The sequence below is a fragment of the Cyrtonyx montezumae genome, unplaced genomic scaffold, assembly GCF_038088225.1.
Source record: "Cyrtonyx montezumae isolate F1298 unplaced genomic scaffold, pur_monq_1.0 scaffold_8, whole genome shotgun sequence".
Taxonomy (NCBI): Eukaryota; Metazoa; Chordata; class Aves; order Galliformes; family Odontophoridae; genus Cyrtonyx; species Cyrtonyx montezumae.
This window is the reverse complement of record NW_027072089.1, coordinates 98,501,735-98,520,242: the sequence shown is the minus strand read 5'-3', so window position 1 is coordinate 98,520,242 and position 18,508 is coordinate 98,501,735. Positions and strand designations below refer to the sequence as shown.

Genomic DNA, 18,508 nt, shown 5'->3' with positions numbered 1-18,508 from the left:
TGAGTAAATGCATAGCTAATGGTGGCGACTGTTGAAAAAAGTGTTTTGTACCTGAGAATTTGCTCTATCAAATAGTGTTATTTTCCTCTTTGCATCTGTTGTAGCTACCACAGAAATAAATAAGAAGCATTACTTCTAGTGCAGCTGACTTAGATTATGCTCTTAACAAGCGTTGGTATTTTCCTTACAACTCCTAAATAAAAAGAAATTATTAGTGCTGCTTACCAGATCTAGCAGACATATTCCCATACTGAAATGTTATGCAAGTCCTTATGATGGTTGTTACCTCTTAGTTTGGAAAACTCTCTCACTTTATTTGATTTATTAGCTTCAATTCCAATTATGTTGTATTATATCACATTCTGCTAGTATCCTTAGTAAATTATTCTTTCCCCTTAGCTCATTCCTGCTGTTTTTCTCATCTAGTCCTATCTTCCTACCTTTTTCCTCTCCCTTTCCCCCTTCACAGGGCATGGGTCCGTATGTCTCTTTGCCCCATGTCATAGAACTAGGCCAAACTGGGCTGAACCATGATGGGCAGTGCTGTCAGACACTAAATCAGGCAGTAGTAGATCAGGCTGCCCAGGGCCCCATCCAACCTGACCTTGAGCACCTCCAGGGATGGGGCATCCACAGTTTCTCTGGGCAGCCTGTGCCAGCGCATCACCACACTCCCACTGAAAAGTTTTCCCCTGACATCTTAATCTAAATCTCCCCTCTTATTTTCTAATCATTCCTCCTTGTTTTATCACAATCTACATGAAATAAATTGATTTCCCTCCTGTTTATAAGGTCCCTTTAAGTACTTTTCTCTAGGCTTTTACCTTTTCTTCTTCTTCTTCTCCTTCTTCTTCTTCTTCTCCTTCTTCTCTTTTCCTTTCTTTTTTCTCTTTTGCATTTAAAATGCATTATACTTTTCATTATAGATGTGTTTTAGTTTGATTTTTAACTAAAATAGTTAAAGGAAATAGGTTACCAGTTTCATTCTGGAAGAACGTATGAATTTAAAATAAGAATATAGTCACTTAGAACATTTCTTCAGAGATATGTGTCCTACTGCATTTTTAAAAGTTTGATTCCTTACACAGCTGTCAGCTGGTTTTTCTCAATAAAGATCCTTTGATCCTGCTCTTTTACTACTGATTAATTAATAACACTACCAGCTATCTGCAAGTTTTGTTTTGCTGGAGAGCTCAGTTTCAGACACACAGAATGCAATTAAGAAACTTAATAATCTCTATGGGCAGAAAAAAAGGATAGATCAGTATTTCAAATATTTCCCTCCTAAGACTATAGTTTTTGATGGACAATAAGCAGGATTCTGAAGGAATGTAGTAGTGAAAGATGATACAACCCAAGGCAACAGTCGCAAATGAAGACTTGGTAGGTTCTGTTTGGATATTAGGAAAAGTGTTCTACTAGGAATTTGATGTGCCATGGGAATCTGTTACTTGTATGTAGTGAAATCTTCACCTTTGCTGGCTTTCATGACATGGCCAGGAAAAGCCACTGCTGTCCTGATTGGTTGTTGGCAGTAGGCTGTAAAGCAGGAGGCTGGACTAGATGGTGTACAGAGGTCGCCTTCAACCAGCTTCTCCACTGTTCAGTGTAATTCATTCATGTTTCTGGTCAGTTTCTTGGCAAAGAACTCTTTCAGTGCAACAAACATAAAGCTTTGCAAAGCCAGTGAAGTTTGGTTGAAGTGTTTACAGCAGGTATGTCACTAACAGTGTTTTAAGGACCTTCCTTGACCTGGTTTTTTAAGATAATTATACACAAAACACATCACACTCGTGGGCTATTTTAAAAGCATGTATTTGTTGAAGAGATATACCAAGCATACATGAATAAATCACTGCTAACATCAAATGTCTAGCAGCTATCACTTGTTACATAGATAGTCTTTATAGCATAGAAATTGGCTCATAAGAAAAGATGGATGAAATATGGAGGAAAATAGGTGTATGTACCTACATGTTAAGTTAAATATAAGTGACTAGGCACACAAATGTTTCTATTGACTTGACTTTAAATTTTAAAAATCATACACTAATTGTTCAGTCTATATCAATCTCACCAAATACATACTCAATGCTTTTCAGCGCATGTTCTCTATTAGATGACCCATGAACAGCATTGGACAAAATATTTTGTGCAAACTGAGCTCGAATTGATTCAGGAAAACTCTTCTTTGCCATTTCTGGATCTGTTGGACCCATTAATTTCCTCCACTCTTGGACAGCATTTTCCTTTGTTAAGACCATTACCACCGATGGGCCCCTGTAAAATCAGAATATGGAAGTTTTTCCACTATTGTGAATGCAGATTTAGCTTTAACTTCAGAGATACTGTGAAGGTTTATGTGAAACACTTTTATCAACAGTTATACAAAGATACTGTGATAAAAATATCTATCTTGCATGAAATGAGTTCTTTGAGAAACAAATCCAAAATAATTACTGTCCATAATTTTGGAAAGAGTTGTAAATTTTCATTTTAAAGTAAGGGCACTTAATGCTAAAAAGTAATCATAAAACACTGAAAAATTGATTGAACTTCCCTGAGAAAGTATCAGAGTATAAAATCCTTTCCCACATAAGGAATTTAATGTTTCTTTGAGTCTGTAAATTCAAAGATGTGATGCATACTTTACATAACTCAGTACTGTATAGCTAGTTACTTACTCAGTCATACATGTCACTAGCTCTTCAAAAAAGGGCTTTCCTTCATGGTCTTTATAAAACTGTGTAGCCATTTCACGAGTTAAAGCTTCTTCTTTAATTTTTGAGATAGTAAATCCAGCATCTGTAACTTTTTGCATAATTTCATCTAGAAGAATAACAATCACATTCACTCTTGTTTAAAGTAACTAGCTCAAATCAAAAAGAAAAAAAATGCAAAAAACACTAAATGTTTGAGAAAAAAAATACACCTACTATTTAAAATAAAACAAACCATCAGTATCTATTAAAATTTTACTTACAATGTCAAGCAATAGTCAACGATATTACAAACGCTTTAAAGTTTCTACAAAATATAATAAACTGCTGTCACAGAACAGAACCATCTCTATGCAGGTCACAAACCTCTGTTGTTGCTAATTATACTAGTAGCATTCATCATTATTTCTGACACTGGACAGAATGTGGAATGTAGTTGCAATGCTACATCACACACCAGTTGGCCTGATAAAATAAATCTAGATTGCTACAGGAGGGGAAGAAAGACTAACAAAGCCAATGATGAGTTAACAATTAGAAAGACTACTGTACTAGGAAAGAAAAGAAGAATGCTAACAAGAGGTTTTTGAGCCAGAGGTTAAAAAAAAATGTGGAAGCAAAATCCTTAGGCGAGATTCCATGCTTTTCTTTTTACTTTGACCTTTTCTTCTCGTTCTGTGTCTGATGGCAAGTTAAACTAAGGACAGAACAAAGAAAGCAATAAGCAGAATTACAACCCTGAACTTTATGAGAGCCAACTTTTACCTCTTCAGGGACCTGCTTGGAGGTATCCTATGGGTCAGAGCATTGGAAGGTAAGGGGCATCAAAGAGTTGGTTGACTTTCAAGCAACAGTTACTCCAAGCTCAAGATCAGTGCACCCCTAAGAGTAAGAAATCAGGCAAAAGTAGTAGAAGACCTGCAAGGATGAACAAGAAGCTTATGAAAAATCTCAAATGGAAGAAAGAAATCTATGAAATGTAGACACAGGGTCTGGCTACTTGGGAGGAATATAGAAACGCTGTCAGGGCATGCAAAGATGCCACAAGGAAGGCTAAGGCCCACTTGGAATTAAATCTGGTGAGGGAGGTCAAGGACAACAAGAAAGGATTCTCAGGAATCCCAGACCCTGGAGGTAAGAGAGAAAGCCTGGGGAAAGGAAGATTTTCCCTTGGTTGAGGAGGATCTGGTCAGAGAACATTCAGGTGGTGCAGAGTTCAGTTGGAGGCCTGTAGCTAGCAGTGTTCCCAGGAGCTGGTACTGGGTCCAGTCTTGTTCAACATCTTCATTAGTGACTTGGATGTTGGGATAGAATGCATCCTCAGCAAGTGTGCTCTTGATACAAAGCTGGGAGAAGCTGCTGACACACCAGAAGATTGTGCTGCTATTCAGTGAGACCTGGACAGTCTGGAGAGTTGGGCAGTGAGGAACCTGATGAGAGTCAATGATGGCAAGTACAGAGTCCTACACTTGGGGAGAAATAACTGCACGCATCATTACAGGTTAGGTGCTGACCTACTGAAAAGGAGCACTGCAGAGAAGGACCTGGGTGTTCTAGTGGGCACCAGGTTGGCCATGATCCAGCAGGTTGTTGATGTGGCCAAGAAGGCCAGTGGTAGCCTAGGGTGCATTCAAAAGAGCATGGCCACTAGGCTGAGGGAAGTGATTCTCCCATTCTACTCTGCCCAGGAGTAGAAGAGACTACATCTAGATGCTTTTATATGCAACCTACTGTAGGGAGCCTGCTTTATTAGGGAGTTGGACTAGGTATCTCCAGAAGTCCCTTCCAGTCTCTGTGATTTTGTGGTTCTGTGATACTATGATTGTACAGAAAACCACCAAACTCAGCAATGGCTCATTTTGAGTCAGCAGAGAAGTGTCTGAAAATCAGTAGCATGATTTCGGAAAGCCTCTCTGTCCTTAAAAGAACACTGAACATCTAGTTTGGACATGTGTCTGGCTTTTAAACAGTTTAACTTAGCTAAAAATTTTTTCACTTCAATTCAACAGTATTCCTGTGAAGAAAGAGTTGTAGGCTACTTAAGCAAAGAAATGGCACCTTTGAAACCTTGATACGAATTATGCAAGTCCTGTAAAAGCATTTATTTGCATGGAAAAAGCATTTCATAGAATAAATAAAATGCATCTGGCATGATTTACTGCAGTGTACACTGCTAATATTTTGTAGAAATGTATGGGAACTGCTGAATCACGGCCTGAACCACTGATTGATCACCTAAGGCGAACACTGAGTCAGCTGCAGGAGCACAGATGAAGGCAATACACCTGTGTGACCCGAAAGAGGTGCAGTCTGACTCCACCTCTCCCAAACCCCATTTAAGGGCTGACCACAACTGGGGAAGGTTGTCTTGTTGTAGATTCCCTCCTCTATGGAATCCTGGATGAATCTTGACCATCAGTGACAGGTGAGCCTTTCTTTATTTACTGGTTATCTTTATTCCATCTGGATAAGCCATACAAAATATACCATCCACCTTCATTATTTTGTGTGGGTACTATTCTTTCGGGTTATTTGCCCTAGAAGAAATAACATCTGAACACGTAGCCTATGCTTTCTATGTCACTTACCTTTGTGATTTCTAACAGCAGCAGGTTTGATTAATGCCAAAGTGTGCTCCCGAGGGAAGAAGAACTCTAATTCTTTCTGAGCTTCGTCAGGTGAAGAACTACCATGCAGCTGATTAATAGCTATGTTTTTGACTGCATACTTCGCACGTAAGCTAGGAGATTAGAGCAGTGAAATTATTTAAGTTATCTTGTGCTTTAACTATGACTAACTGTAACATTAGTATTGAAGTTGATCTGGCAAATTAAATTATCTTCGATCTCCCTGGAGGTGTAAGAATCTGCCTACAGATGGAGCAATCAATTTTTTAATTAGCCACATGAAATACTTCCCTTCCTGTCATCTTCTTATATTTTGAAGACAATACCAGTTTTTGCTTAATGAAAAAGCACTTCTGCCAACAAGTAAGATATCACAGCAACTTATTAGAACAATGCTGCAAGCAGGAGAGAAAATAAGGTGTTAATTCCTTAAATATGTGAAGAAACTCAGTCACAAATAACACAATCCACCAATGACCTGTTTTCCTTAATCTAAGAAAACAGGCATTTGGTTTAAAAAACAATGGTGCTATTTCAAATAGAACTAACAAAAAATCAATACTGAAGTACTCTTACTGTAATTCCTTTCATCCAAGAAAACTTTAACAAGCTGCAGAAATGTACATTAGCTTCCTGATGATGGCAGTATAGTTACACCAGTTGGAATATGATATTCATTGAGATGAAGAACACGAAGGTGAACTAGAAGCTGAGGATGACAGGTTTTTTTTTATGTACTACCTGTTTGGATTCTTCTTTGCCTCTTCAATAGTCTTTGGACCTAATAAATCTCTCCAGCGTGCTATAGCATTTTCTCGTGTTAGAGCAAGTACAAGGGTTGGACCACTGTAAAATAGAAAACCGACATCAGAAGCATCAAATACTACACTTTATGTAACTGGCAAAAAGAACTTGATCACATGTAGTTGAGGCCAGGAAAACAAAGCCTATGAATGAAACCAATATTAAAATATTGGCTAAAACCAATATCTTTTCAAACAGCTACAGTCTAATAAAACATCACAAAGCATAAATAAATTTTAATTTCAAAGTTCACATTCAATTATTTGTTGTGAAAATTTCAGTGTCATTTACAAATCCAGAGTCTCATTTTTCATTCCCCTTACCTGGTCATTTGCTCTAGCAGGGCTGGGAAATAGTCTTCATTTTCATGTTCTTTATAAAATTCACGTGCTTGTTCTTCAGATAGCATTATTTCCTTCTGCATTGCTACCTCAAAGCCATCATCCTTTATGCTTTGCATAATGGAATCTGTTTAATTATTGAAATAATGCTAAATCACTAACCTCTCATCAATTCATACATTTGTGAAGAAATGAAATGGGCGTTCTAGTAACAGTGTTAATATTTTACAAGAGAGTTAATTTCTAAGCTGAAGAATAGAAAGCTAATTTAAGGCAACTGCTAGATGTTCTCGGTAGCTGCCTGGACACTCATAAAGCTGATGCTCACTTTCTTAAGGTTGTCTCTCATTTCAGAAATCTCAGTAGGAATCTGACTGAGAAATTCAATATGCATTGCAATCAATGAAAGAAAATATGGAGATTTTACATAGATATTAATTTAATCAAGCCTTATATAAACATATGCATAAATATCAGGCACAAGTCAAAACTATGATTCTCTATACACAGGACTGCAAAAGCGGTCTTGGAAAACTACTGGGTAGTAATCAAGAAAATAAATACATGGGAAGGTCAAAATTCTAGTTTTAAAAATCTTTTTATATCAATTCCAGTACAGAAATTATTGAATTTAAATAAGAAAGCTAACTATGATTTAGCAAGAAATATAAATATACATAAGAAACTTATTTGAATGGAGCTTCATAGTAATGGGGTAGATTTTCTAATCCAATCTGTAAACACCTTGTCTGGATAGACTTATGTGTGAGCAGCAGTATCTTATGCAATGTAGCACATCCTGACGTCAGATCTTCTTCACACTTGCCATTGATCTACACTAGACCTGTCAGTCAGGGATAGTACCAGCTACTATATTATGGTGGGAGGTACAATGTTATAGTATACTTAGAAAAATGCTAGCTTCTCTGAGACATCTTCTAAAGGAACAAAATGATTTTGACATTTATATTCTAAATGTACATGGCTAACGAGTTTGATAATTTCTTCCTGATAAAGATTTCTGATAGCTTAATGCTGAGCAGAAAGTATAATCTAACTCCTTTCACTGGTAGAGTTAAAATTCTTGAAATTCAAAATATGAGACTTTTTATTTGCCCTAGATGGAAAAGATAGTTTTAAAACTTACTCCGTCTTTCCCTCAGGACACAAGGTCTAATTAAGGCCAATGTCTTTTCGAATTTTTGGTCTGTGTTTTTTGTATCAAAATTTGGGAAAAAGAAGGCAAGTTGCCTGCTAGCATCTTCAAAACTGTCTGGTACATCGCATATATTTGATATAGTCTCATTTTCTTCAGTTTCTTGCAGCCTAGAAAGACATAGTGATGCCATAATTTAGTGAGGTTACAACAAGTTTTCTTGGAACTAAGATTTTTAAATACTGCTATGCGTAAATCTAAATACGATGCTCAGTACAATATCTGTATTTTTGTAAATGCTATGTTGTCTTGGGCTGTGTATGCAACTAACATCCTATTAAATGTTCTCCTAAATACTTGTTATAAGAGCAAAACAGGCATTCCAAGATATCATGACTATGAACAGCAATCTACTTACGTATCTCTGTTAAAAACAAAACCAAAAACCAACCAACCAAACTGCAACCCCTCCCACTTGTTTGCTGTATATAGTGATCCCAGCATGCTTCAGTCACTTTGTCTTAGTGAACTAGTATGAAGTTGAATTGCATTGACTACACCAACTTTGAAGCACAGCACTGTTCTTAGGCAACTCATTCAATTCTAGTTCTAAATTAGCAAGAGAACAGTGCCCTTTGCTTATCTTTCCCTGGGATACATGGAGTTTCTATGTTTCCCACAGAACATATAGATAATGTAATGATGTGTAATGATGGTCTTGTAAAAGACCACATAAAGAACTCTGACTGCTCACTGAGTCCTGTCCACATAGGCATGTACAAGTACGTAAGAGTAACTCTTTGTTTTTTATGCTTTTGGAATACTGTAACTGAACTGCATATTCCAGTTGACATTGATATTTACCTGTTTGTCTCTTCAGCCTTGGTCTCATCAGGCATGCTTTCACTTGTTTCATGTAGTTCTTTCCAGAGAGGAATAGCATCTGTTGCTTTTCCTTTGGTGATTATCAGAATGTGGCATGGTCCGCTCATCATGAATTGAACAAAATCATCAAAATCAGGCTAAAAAATGTAATTTTTTTTTGCCATGAATTTCATGAACTCTGACTTCATCATCAGAATTGAAACCATCCTTTTTTAAGTAACTACACTTCTCTTCTAAAAAAAATTCATATGTTATTCAAAACCTTATCAAACGGTTTGAAAGACTTTTTGATCCACCATTGAGAAAATAAAATGATAAAGTATCTAAAATGCAATTAATTGAGATAAATGAAGTAATAAAAGTAAATCAAGCAAGCACTATATATTCTTCCAGTTTAAAGTGCAGATGATGAGGGAGAAAATGATCTAGAAATTAATTCAATGTGATCAAATGCTATACTTGCAATAGCACTTACCACATGCTGCAATAAAATTTCATGCATAATTTTTGAAACCAAAAATCAAGTAGCTCATGGGAAATACAGAATAAAATATTTGCAAGAAATGTGCTTGCTTTTCCATCGTTGCCTTTGCCATGTTCTTTTTACTCCTCCAGTTTCAATCTTCAATCATGTGAATTGACATTTTAATCAGAAAATAACTTTCTAAGTTCTTGAAAGTTTTTAATATTTTCTTCATCACCTTTTTCATCAATATTAGAATTGCATTAACTTTTCTAAAATATGACTATCTTTTCTCTATCAGCCACCCTCATATGGTTGTGCATGATATATTATTCCTTTGGTAATATGAGGATGACATATTCATATGTATTGCTTTTGTCTTTCAGTCACCTTCATATCTACACATCCATGCAAACCACTTTACAAGATGAAAAACCTCAAAGAAAACACTGAATGAAATACATTTAGTACATTGCATAAAGTGAGTATGCTTGGCTGTCTTTAAAAATACTCTCATTCATATCAGAAGAAATAGATATGGCTATTAGACATGGCTCTCCTGGCTTCATCTTTAAAAAGGAACATCTTCCAATTATACCTGATTGAGTCTCAATTCTATTATAATCAGTAGTCCCTGAACCTTCAACAGGTTAGCACAGCATTAAATCAGAATTTTTCCCACTGAGCACAAAGTCTATATTCTATCTTGTTACTTCAACATACTTATTTTTCAGCTTAGAATTACACTTCAAGGATGGCAAATAACGTAACAGGCCTCTTAGCACACACAGAGCCCTTTGAACTGCTTCTGATAGCCTGACTATTCTAATGTTGACTGCAGTTTACTACAGTCTGGTAGTGCTGTAATGTATCAAACACTATACGCTTTCTTCTTGTCTTCCTCTTATGTCTTCCACTGCATCTAACTAATCTCAAATTTGGCTGCTATTCTCATGAAGACAACATACACCTGTGTTTCAAAACTGCCTCTGTCTGTCTAAACTAGAATCCCACGTTGCTGAACCAAGCTCTTCATAATTCCTCATATTTACCCTGTTACCTCCTTTCTAAATGACAGTGCAATAATTTGATCATTACTATCTGTTTTTCCCTATGGCTTCAGTAAAAACAGTCTTATTTCACTCTCATTCATTTTGTAGCACTGCAGGAACGTTTTCTCAGCTTCTTGTTTGATTATATCAGCCCTTTATTTTTACCTTGGTACCTCTGATAATGTCAAACAATCTATCTGCATATAATTCCATACTACTTTATTCAGATTTTAAATAGAAATAAATATTTATGAAGATGCATAATTTTTTTTTTTTGTGATTCAAACCCTTGTGTAAAAAAAGAAAGGCTAACTAAAGTTAACTTTAGTTAAATTCTGCCAAGCCTCTTGATAATATCCAGTTGCTACCTTGTTAAACCACTGCCATTTAATGGTAAAAAACATAATTTCATTTCATGACATAGGCCATGATTAAGGATCAAGCATATTCTGATAAGAGAAAGATGTAATAGAGTATTTTATCTTTTAACTGGAAGTTGAATGCAACTTAGTCAAAATGTTAGAGTGCTACCAGGCTAGATTTGTACAAAAGTCAGTAAGAAGAAAGAGAATTTTTTTTTCTATGTACTAATCCACTAATTCAGTTCTTCACCATAGAAGTTACAAGCCAGAGATTTAAAAATATATACAGCCACATCAGTATACCTTACCCATTCCTTTTGTTCAGTTTTTTCTTTTGTTTTTTGTTTGTGTGGGGGGTTTCTGTCCTCCTACCTGTTCTCTTTTCTTGGTGTAGAATTCTCTGATTTGCTTTTCAGTCAGGATTTTCTCTTCTGATGCTGCAATGCCAAAGCCTGCGTCTCTAATCTGCAATTATTCAGACATTACTCAGTGGCATTTGATGGAAGATATATATAAAATTCTATGTAAATCTAGAGATGATTGATTATGGATGCTATTTTAAATTTGAATTATCTCAAATATTCAAAATAGAACTCCTATATTTGCCTAAACTAAAATTCAAAGCCCTTTACTGAATTCAGGATAACAATGTTCACTGTTTTTGTACACGTTGCACTGCATTATATTTTTCAATCACATAGTGGTTAATAATTCTTTTTATTTAACATCAATTTATTTTTTTAATATTCTGAATGATTGACATGCAACTACTTCTAAAAATGTTACAATCTGCATTATAACCACAGTAACCATTTAAGTATGCATTTGTCAGTAACCGTTGCAATACAAATAGGCTTAACTTTTTGGTTGCTAGACTTGAACAGAAGATATCAAAAATAAAATGTATTTTATGATTAACTGTTTTTAATTAATCACTGCACTAAATTCAAATATGTATGAGATATGCATTTACATGATCTGTATCAAAATTCATAGTTCCACTGATAAGAGATAGATAGATATAGGTATATGGTATCTATGTAAACAAAGATAGTGTTCTTCAGCCCCATATGCCAGCATCAGTCTGCTTAGCAGTACTCTACTCTTAAAAATCCCCTATGATGCTGCTAAGTTTTCAGATAGTCCTGAAAAAGGTTGTGCATGGAAACAGTATTTGTACAGACCTCATAAGACATTGTAAAGATATAGCCAACTAGCAGCTGCTCAGCTATATCCAAATTGCCTTCAGGCACTGCCTGCTGTTTCTGACTTTATTGAGCCTCCTCTCTTTCTGGTCAAGATGAAGAAAGTGCAGAAACAAGGTATACAGCACTGATTTTCTTTCCTGTATATCCTCTAACTTAATTGATAATAACTACAATATTGTATTCTGAAAGGAAAGAGAATTTCTCTTTTCTTGTATGATGGCTTAAATAAATGTGGAATCCTTTGATGCATTAAGATTCTTATTACTGTTCAGTCTGATTATAGTAATTACTAGTGCACACAAATCAGTCTTACAATTTACAAGCATATGCTAAGTCATTTATGTGCACGTACACAGTGTCCTACAGTGAGCTGATTAGTTGCTTTATGTGTGCCTACAATTGCAGTCTTGTGCACCTGAAAGAATTAACTTCATCACTGTAGTTCCTAGATTTCATTTCTATTCCAGTATGAGGAAAAATGGCACTCTTCTGCTTGTGGATTCCACGTATCAATGATCTCCACAGTATTAATCCATGTCAGAATTATAGGCTTGTAGGGGCTGGAAGGGATCTCTAGAGAACATTGGGTCCACCCCCCTGCTAAACTAGGCTACCTATAGCCTGTTGCACAGGAAAACACCCAGGCTACTTTTGAATTTCTCCAGAGAAGGAGACACCGCAACCTCTCCGGGCAGCCTACTCCAGTGCTGTTATTCTAACAGCAAAGAAGTTCTTCCTTGTGCTCCAGTTTCTGCCCATTGCCCCTTGTTTTTATTGTCACTCACTATCAAAAAGAGTCCATTCCACTATGACTTGACCCATGCACTTAAAAACAGTAATTTGATTCCCCACTCAGCTTTCTCTCCCCCGGTCTGAACAGTCCAGCTCTCTCAGTCTTTCCTCATAAGAGAGTTGCTCCAGGCCCTTCGTCTTCTTTATATATATATATATACATATATATGTCATACCTTACTTACTGGTGTAAAATATTAGATCAACAGTATACATCCAAATACTATATTTCTGGGCAAAATAAACTTGCTTGCTTTTTCTATCCTTAACAGATGCATTAACAAGCACTGTTATAAAGCCTGGAAATAAGTTGAGATCTATTTGATCTTCTATCTTATTGTGCCACCTGACTAAAAAGGATGAATGAATCTTTTCAAGTTCTACCTTTTGTTTAATTTCTTCTACACGTCCCTCTGAGACATCATCAGGTTTTATAATTCCAACAGAGTATGTAACTTCTTCCTCTATAATACAGAAAAAAAATCATGTGGCAGTGAATATGTTTATGAATATATTTGTAGCTATGTTTTCTATCACTTACAAGTGAGTCTCTTTAAATACGTCACTATTTTAGTATTCAGATAATCAAGAAGTCCTTCCAAGAATTAAGTGACTCCATAAAGCATATCTTAAAGTCTTGGGTGGTCCTTGGTCATCTCTAGAATCCGCATTCCTGGTGAACCACTGGTATTTTTTGGTCATGTGGTAGAGAAATGGTCTATACACAGCTAAGTGTGGTGCAAAATCTACATTTAAAGATGAATGCTTTCTCTTGGAAATCTCTCTATGAGCTGGACTAGAATGTGAAAAGAACAAATACTGCAGTGAAAATCTCCTATGACTATCAGAGATTTCCAGTAAAACGCACATTTCTTGTATTAGTAGATGTTTATTTCCTTTGCATTGTGTCATTTGCAATAAATAACTGCTGAAGTAATGCTTGCTAGGACAAGCTAATATTTAAAGCAAGAGGTATTTCTGCTCATAGATATACCATTGCAGCATCTGTAGCGTACATATAACCGCAAGAGTTCAGAAGACACGTTATCTTTGTAGAGTCTAAGGTTTATGTTTAAGCATTAGAATGTAATTTAATAAGATCCCAAACAATGCAGAAGCAGTTAATTACAGATCTAATTGAAAAACAAGACTACTATTTACTGCCAATACTATAAAACACTCAAAGGCACCTGCATGTGGCAAGGAATATATTACAACAGAGTATTAGTGCTTCAGAGCTTTTGAAAGATTCCCTAACATGGAGACAAATCCAAATTTAAACTCTTTGCCCTGATTTTGTTGACTATTGAGATTATGCAGCTTAGTGAGAAATCTGTATATAATTTCTAAAGGATTTACAATACTGTATTACTAAGTCGTGGAGGATTTATAAAAAAAATAATGCTGAAGTCAGGAGCATGCCACTTATGGCGTACAATGAAGAAGATGTGAAAAGTAGGAAGGGACATGATTTAATCCATGACAGGGACCGAGTGCTTTCTCACAGGAAAAGAAATATAAGAGAGAAGATGGAAAATAGTATTCCATTTCAGTCTTGTTAAATAATATTCTATGGATATATGAAGCATCATCTTCAAGAAGCTTCAATACCATACATATTTTGATCATTGTCTCTGTTGTAGTTTCCATGGAAATAAATGGGTGGTATTACTTTCAGAGTGACCTATGTACGTAGCTAACAAAGGACTGTGTAGAAGCTACTTTCAGGTACTAATCTTACACACAACCCAAATCCTGTAGGTTCCTAAAAGGGCTTGAAAACACTAATGAAAAACACTAATGAAAGATTAGTGTCTCAATTCTTTACAGAAGAAAACTTCTCAGTTTGAAGTCTTATGAAACATAAACTCTCATGTTATTAACTGAACCTAAGGAAGATCTGCTGGAGCTTGACACGTGCAATTGTTAATTGAAGAACTAAAATTTATAAAATAAGTCAAGTATATTTACCCTTGGGTACAGTCTCCTCAATAGACTGTTCTGACAATTCCTCTTCTAGGAAAACAAGTTCATCCACCTAGGGTAGTTGTAAAAACGGAAGGAAATCACCATTGTAAATCTAAAATTACTAAACAGTATTAGATCCTTACAACGCTTTTTTCTTAAATGACATACTTGCTACTCAGGAAAGCCTGCAATTTGAAGGAACAGTTTTGGGCTAGCCTGATTTTCCATAAGCGATCTATAGTTAGTTTAAAGTTTCCTTTTACTGAACATGGAAAAAAAAAATAAAGAAAAGATGATGAGTTGGACTGGTTTATCTGCTAGTGACATTTTGTTAGCAATCCATACTGACTGAATCAAATAGCAATCGGTAATTTTCCTCTGTTTCTAAAAAGTCAAGGGATATTTCTAAAAACACAATCCCTTTACTACAAAGGAAAAAAAAAATTACAGAAAATGGTCACAGGTATTGAGATAAATTCATAAAGTGTTGTAAAAATACTTGTTTATGTATGGTTTTTTTTATTATTTTGTGAATACCTTGGGTCGTTCCATCTGTCCAGCCAGAATTTTCCTCTCCTCTTGTACTAGTTCTGTTACTTTCTTAATTATAAGAGGAGCATTTGCACCTCTCACTATTGAAATAATTTTGCCATTCTGTGAAAGAGGAAATAACATTCTTAGTGAGTTCTTGTCACTTAGTTTACACATTTACTTCAGTTTTGGAGCATGTTATATTGTGGTTTTGTTGTTGATGTTGTTTTTGTCGTTAATATCGAAGATACTAATGCCTTGCTGGTTCAGAATGAACTTTTCTCATCTTCACTTCTTTCTTTCTTTTTTATCTAATTTCTAGACTTATCAAAAGAAGCTTATAAAAACTTATCAAAACTAGCTCACAATTATAAGGGTCAGTAGTTTAAACTGAAAGAGGGCAGATTTAGATGGCATACAGGGAAGACAGTTTTATGATGAGGTGATAAGACACTGGAACAGGTTTCCCAGAGAATCTGTGGATGTTCTATCACTGAAATTTTTAAAGTCAGGTTGGACAGAGCATCAATCAACCTGATCTAGTGAAAGCTGTCCCTGTTCTTGGCAGAGGGGCTGGAACTGGATGATCTTTAAGGACAGAATAAGCATTCCAGCGTAGACAAATGTAGGCACTTTATGTGAAAAAAAAAAAAAAAACCCACAAAACTTACTCTGATTTCTCAATCACCAACTAGGAAAAATGTGGCTACCATAAAGCTGTGGTGGTGCTACATACAAACACAACAGAAATCTGCTCAGGAACCACAGATGCAGCCATGGGAAAAAGCCTCAAGTAAGCAACATCTGGTAATAAAATCCCATCTACTGTAAAATGCAAAGGCAAGACTTACACAGTTTTACATTTATTTTTGATCTACTGAAAAATTAATGCAAAAATAGATGATACAGTAATAGAAACAGATGCAGTATACTTACAACACAGAAGAGAAAAACAGGTTCACATTTATTCCTAAATGGTTGCAGAGTCTCAATGCTGTCAGCTTCTGCCTAAAGGCAGATGAACAAAAATATGTACTTACTTGTTTATATCTATGCATATGCATATATGTACATAAGATCTTTCTGCTTGAAAGAAAACTGCTACCATATATCATGTCACATCATCTCAGTAAAGTTTTATGCCACTTGCTAGTGCTGAAGAAGGAACTGGTTTGGTAATGTGAGGTTGGCCTCCCTTCATATTACAGGAGCTGTTCATGGAAAAATGTCACCCTAGCACTGTTTTTCCACGTATAAACATACAGAAACAGGGAAGCAGTATATGCAGTCTTGATAGAAGAAAATATCCACCTTACTAAGCTCTTTGTGACCTGGCCAACTCAAAGAAAAAGTACTGCAGATTATCTCTGGACATAACTAACTGGTTTTTTTGTTGGGTTTTTTTTTTTTTGCATTTGTTCGTGATACATATACTTTCTGTAGAAAGTCAAAATGCTGATCAAACAATGGAAAGTTTTCAGTAACAAGAGAGGGGATGAGCTTTGTCAACATTTGTGAAGAAGTTAATCTGTTAAACAAATGTTATCTACTTTAAATATATGACTCCTACATACAGGATATATTTTGGAGATACAGAATATATATCTACTGCCATTGTAGAGGATAATGTCTAGTACAATAGTTTTCTGATAATTTATTTTTCAGTTCCGTTTTTATGCTCTTTTAAAAATTAAATACAAGGAAATAATTGGGAGAAAGATATAACATTTTTAAGGGTGTAAGAACTTTAAATGTGACAATAATGAGCAGACATAAAATTAAAAACAAAAAAATAAAAAAACAAAAACAATATAGTTTGTCTTCCAAAATTTTCAGCAACTCATATCGCAGAAAAGAAACTTTGGGGGATATTAACTCTCATTCTATTATAATTTTTTCCATACTTAATGCTATTTCTAATTAACCTCTGAAGAAAATCTTATAATTTGATATTGTAAAGAAAGACAACCAGACCAAAATTGTAATGATTCAATTGATATGAGGAAAGTAAAATGAAAATCTTGTTGACACAAACAGATAAAAAGATGCATTTAACATAAACAATAACTTAAGTTCTACACATAATTTATATCCTTACCACTGCAAAATGCAGCACATCGTCTTCACTAAACTCATTCTTCAGTTTTTTGAATAAGTTTACTACAGCTTTGCAAGGGCCACACCAGGCTTGATACACGTCTATTACTAAAATATAATGTTTTGAAATTACAAAATGCTGATATGAGAAACTTCAAAAATTAAACATACATAGGAGTGTGTTGGTGTAGGACTGAGAAGTTAGTTACATATACCATTCATCCCTCTGCTAATCAGTGAATACTTCATGTATATACTGAATGGAAACATCATGATTTCCTCTTTTATTTCAATTACTTTTGACAGCAGTGATCTACTTTGCAATACTGTTTGTGATGATTAATCCAAACAGCTACATTTCCTCTTTATTTTTCCCCACTATTGCTTTTCATTTATCTCAAAATCTTTATTCTACATTTTTCCCTCCAGGAGCTCACGCATATAATTCCTTTCCCTTTACTGCTATTCTGTAGATACAATCCCATTTCAGATTTTTTCCCTCTACCTAAATGCAAACCCTCAGTGATCTAGGAGATGTCGTTATTGTATTCAGGGAACTAAGGACTGGAAAAATACAAAAGACGTATTCTGAAAAATTCTGACTGATTCATTTCTGAATTTTACTGTACAGTATTAATTTAGTCTCTATGAGATTTTAGGGAAAACCTTCCAGAGAAATGCCCTAACACTTAACATAAAAAATACTTGAAATGCACTTTCTAAACCCAAGTATATAAAAGTGGATAAAGTAATATATAATATGATTTGTAACATGATTTATGTATTATAGAAGATAACATTTATTCATAAACATGATATATATTCAAATATATTAACAATCATTATTTAGAAGATTGTACAGTATTAATCTTTATAGCTTTCTGTGTTACAGATGGGATGACATGAGAAACTGTCAGGAAAACAGTAATGGTCAGTACCTAGTACACCTTTTGTCAGCAACATCTCATCCCACTCATTTTGGTTGCATACTGTGGTCTGAAATAAAATGAATTGACATTTTAACATTTTAAAACAAAACTAAAAAAAAAAATAAACATTTTAGTCTCTAGAATTGATCATGTAATTAGAATTTATACCTGAAACTGGATTTCTTTCTTCTGGCCTGCCATCTCCCTGTGATTACAGGAAACATATCAGAACATGAAGAACATACAATATTTTTAAAGAAAAGTGAGCCACATTAGTGCCATGTATAACTGATGTTTTCAACATGGTATCGTGCTATGATTTCCTTAAAACTTAACCTCACTGAAGCCCCTACAAAAATGGCTGTTTGTGCTTCACATTGGCATTCTGTGCAGCAATGTGAGACGTACTAGCACAACCAGTATAGCACAGGAAACTGAATAAAAGTTAGCTTTTTAATCTGTTAAATTCTTCAGTATTCTTCGACCTCAAACATCGTTCAGATTCATAATTGCCCTGATAAGCATGACCAAAGAACCTTGGATAGGATGACAGCTGCTGTGACAGTGAATCAT

At 35.2% G+C, this 18,508-nt stretch overlaps 1 protein-coding gene across 1 annotated transcript; it reads right to left on the bottom strand.

Annotated features, from left to right (window-relative positions):
* Positions 1 to 2,057: 2,057 nt before the first annotated feature.
* On the bottom strand, positions 2,058 to 18,136 carry NME8 (NME/NM23 family member 8). Its single transcript, XM_065752882.1, has 15 exons — positions 18,104 to 18,136; positions 17,945 to 18,002; positions 17,008 to 17,114; positions 15,846 to 15,917; positions 14,916 to 15,032; positions 14,382 to 14,448; positions 12,795 to 12,874; positions 10,783 to 10,875; positions 8,513 to 8,670; positions 7,640 to 7,818; positions 6,475 to 6,619; positions 6,089 to 6,193; positions 5,309 to 5,460; positions 2,685 to 2,829; positions 2,058 to 2,280 (listed from the first exon to the last, which is right to left on the bottom strand). The coding sequence occupies exons 1-15, from the start codon at positions 18,134 to 18,136 to the stop codon at positions 2,058 to 2,060; spliced, it is 1,734 nt and encodes a 577-aa protein (XP_065608954.1).
* Positions 18,137 to 18,508: the final 372 nt, after the last annotated feature.

What these genes read in the sequence shown, in the direction of transcription:
- NME8 (XM_065752882.1), bottom strand. Translation starts at nt 18,136, where the DNA reads ATGGCAGGCCAGAAGAAAGAAATCCAGTTTCAG. An exon ending in ATGTGCTGCATTTTGCAGTG is followed by an intron (nt 15,918 to 17,007) that starts GTAAGGATATAA and finishes ATCTGCCTTTAG; the next exon opens with GCAGAAGCTGACAGCATTGA. An exon ending in GACAGATGGAACGACCCAAG is followed by an intron (nt 14,449 to 14,915) that starts GTATTCACAAAA and finishes CAACTACCCTAG; the next exon opens with GTGGATGAACTTGTTTTCCT.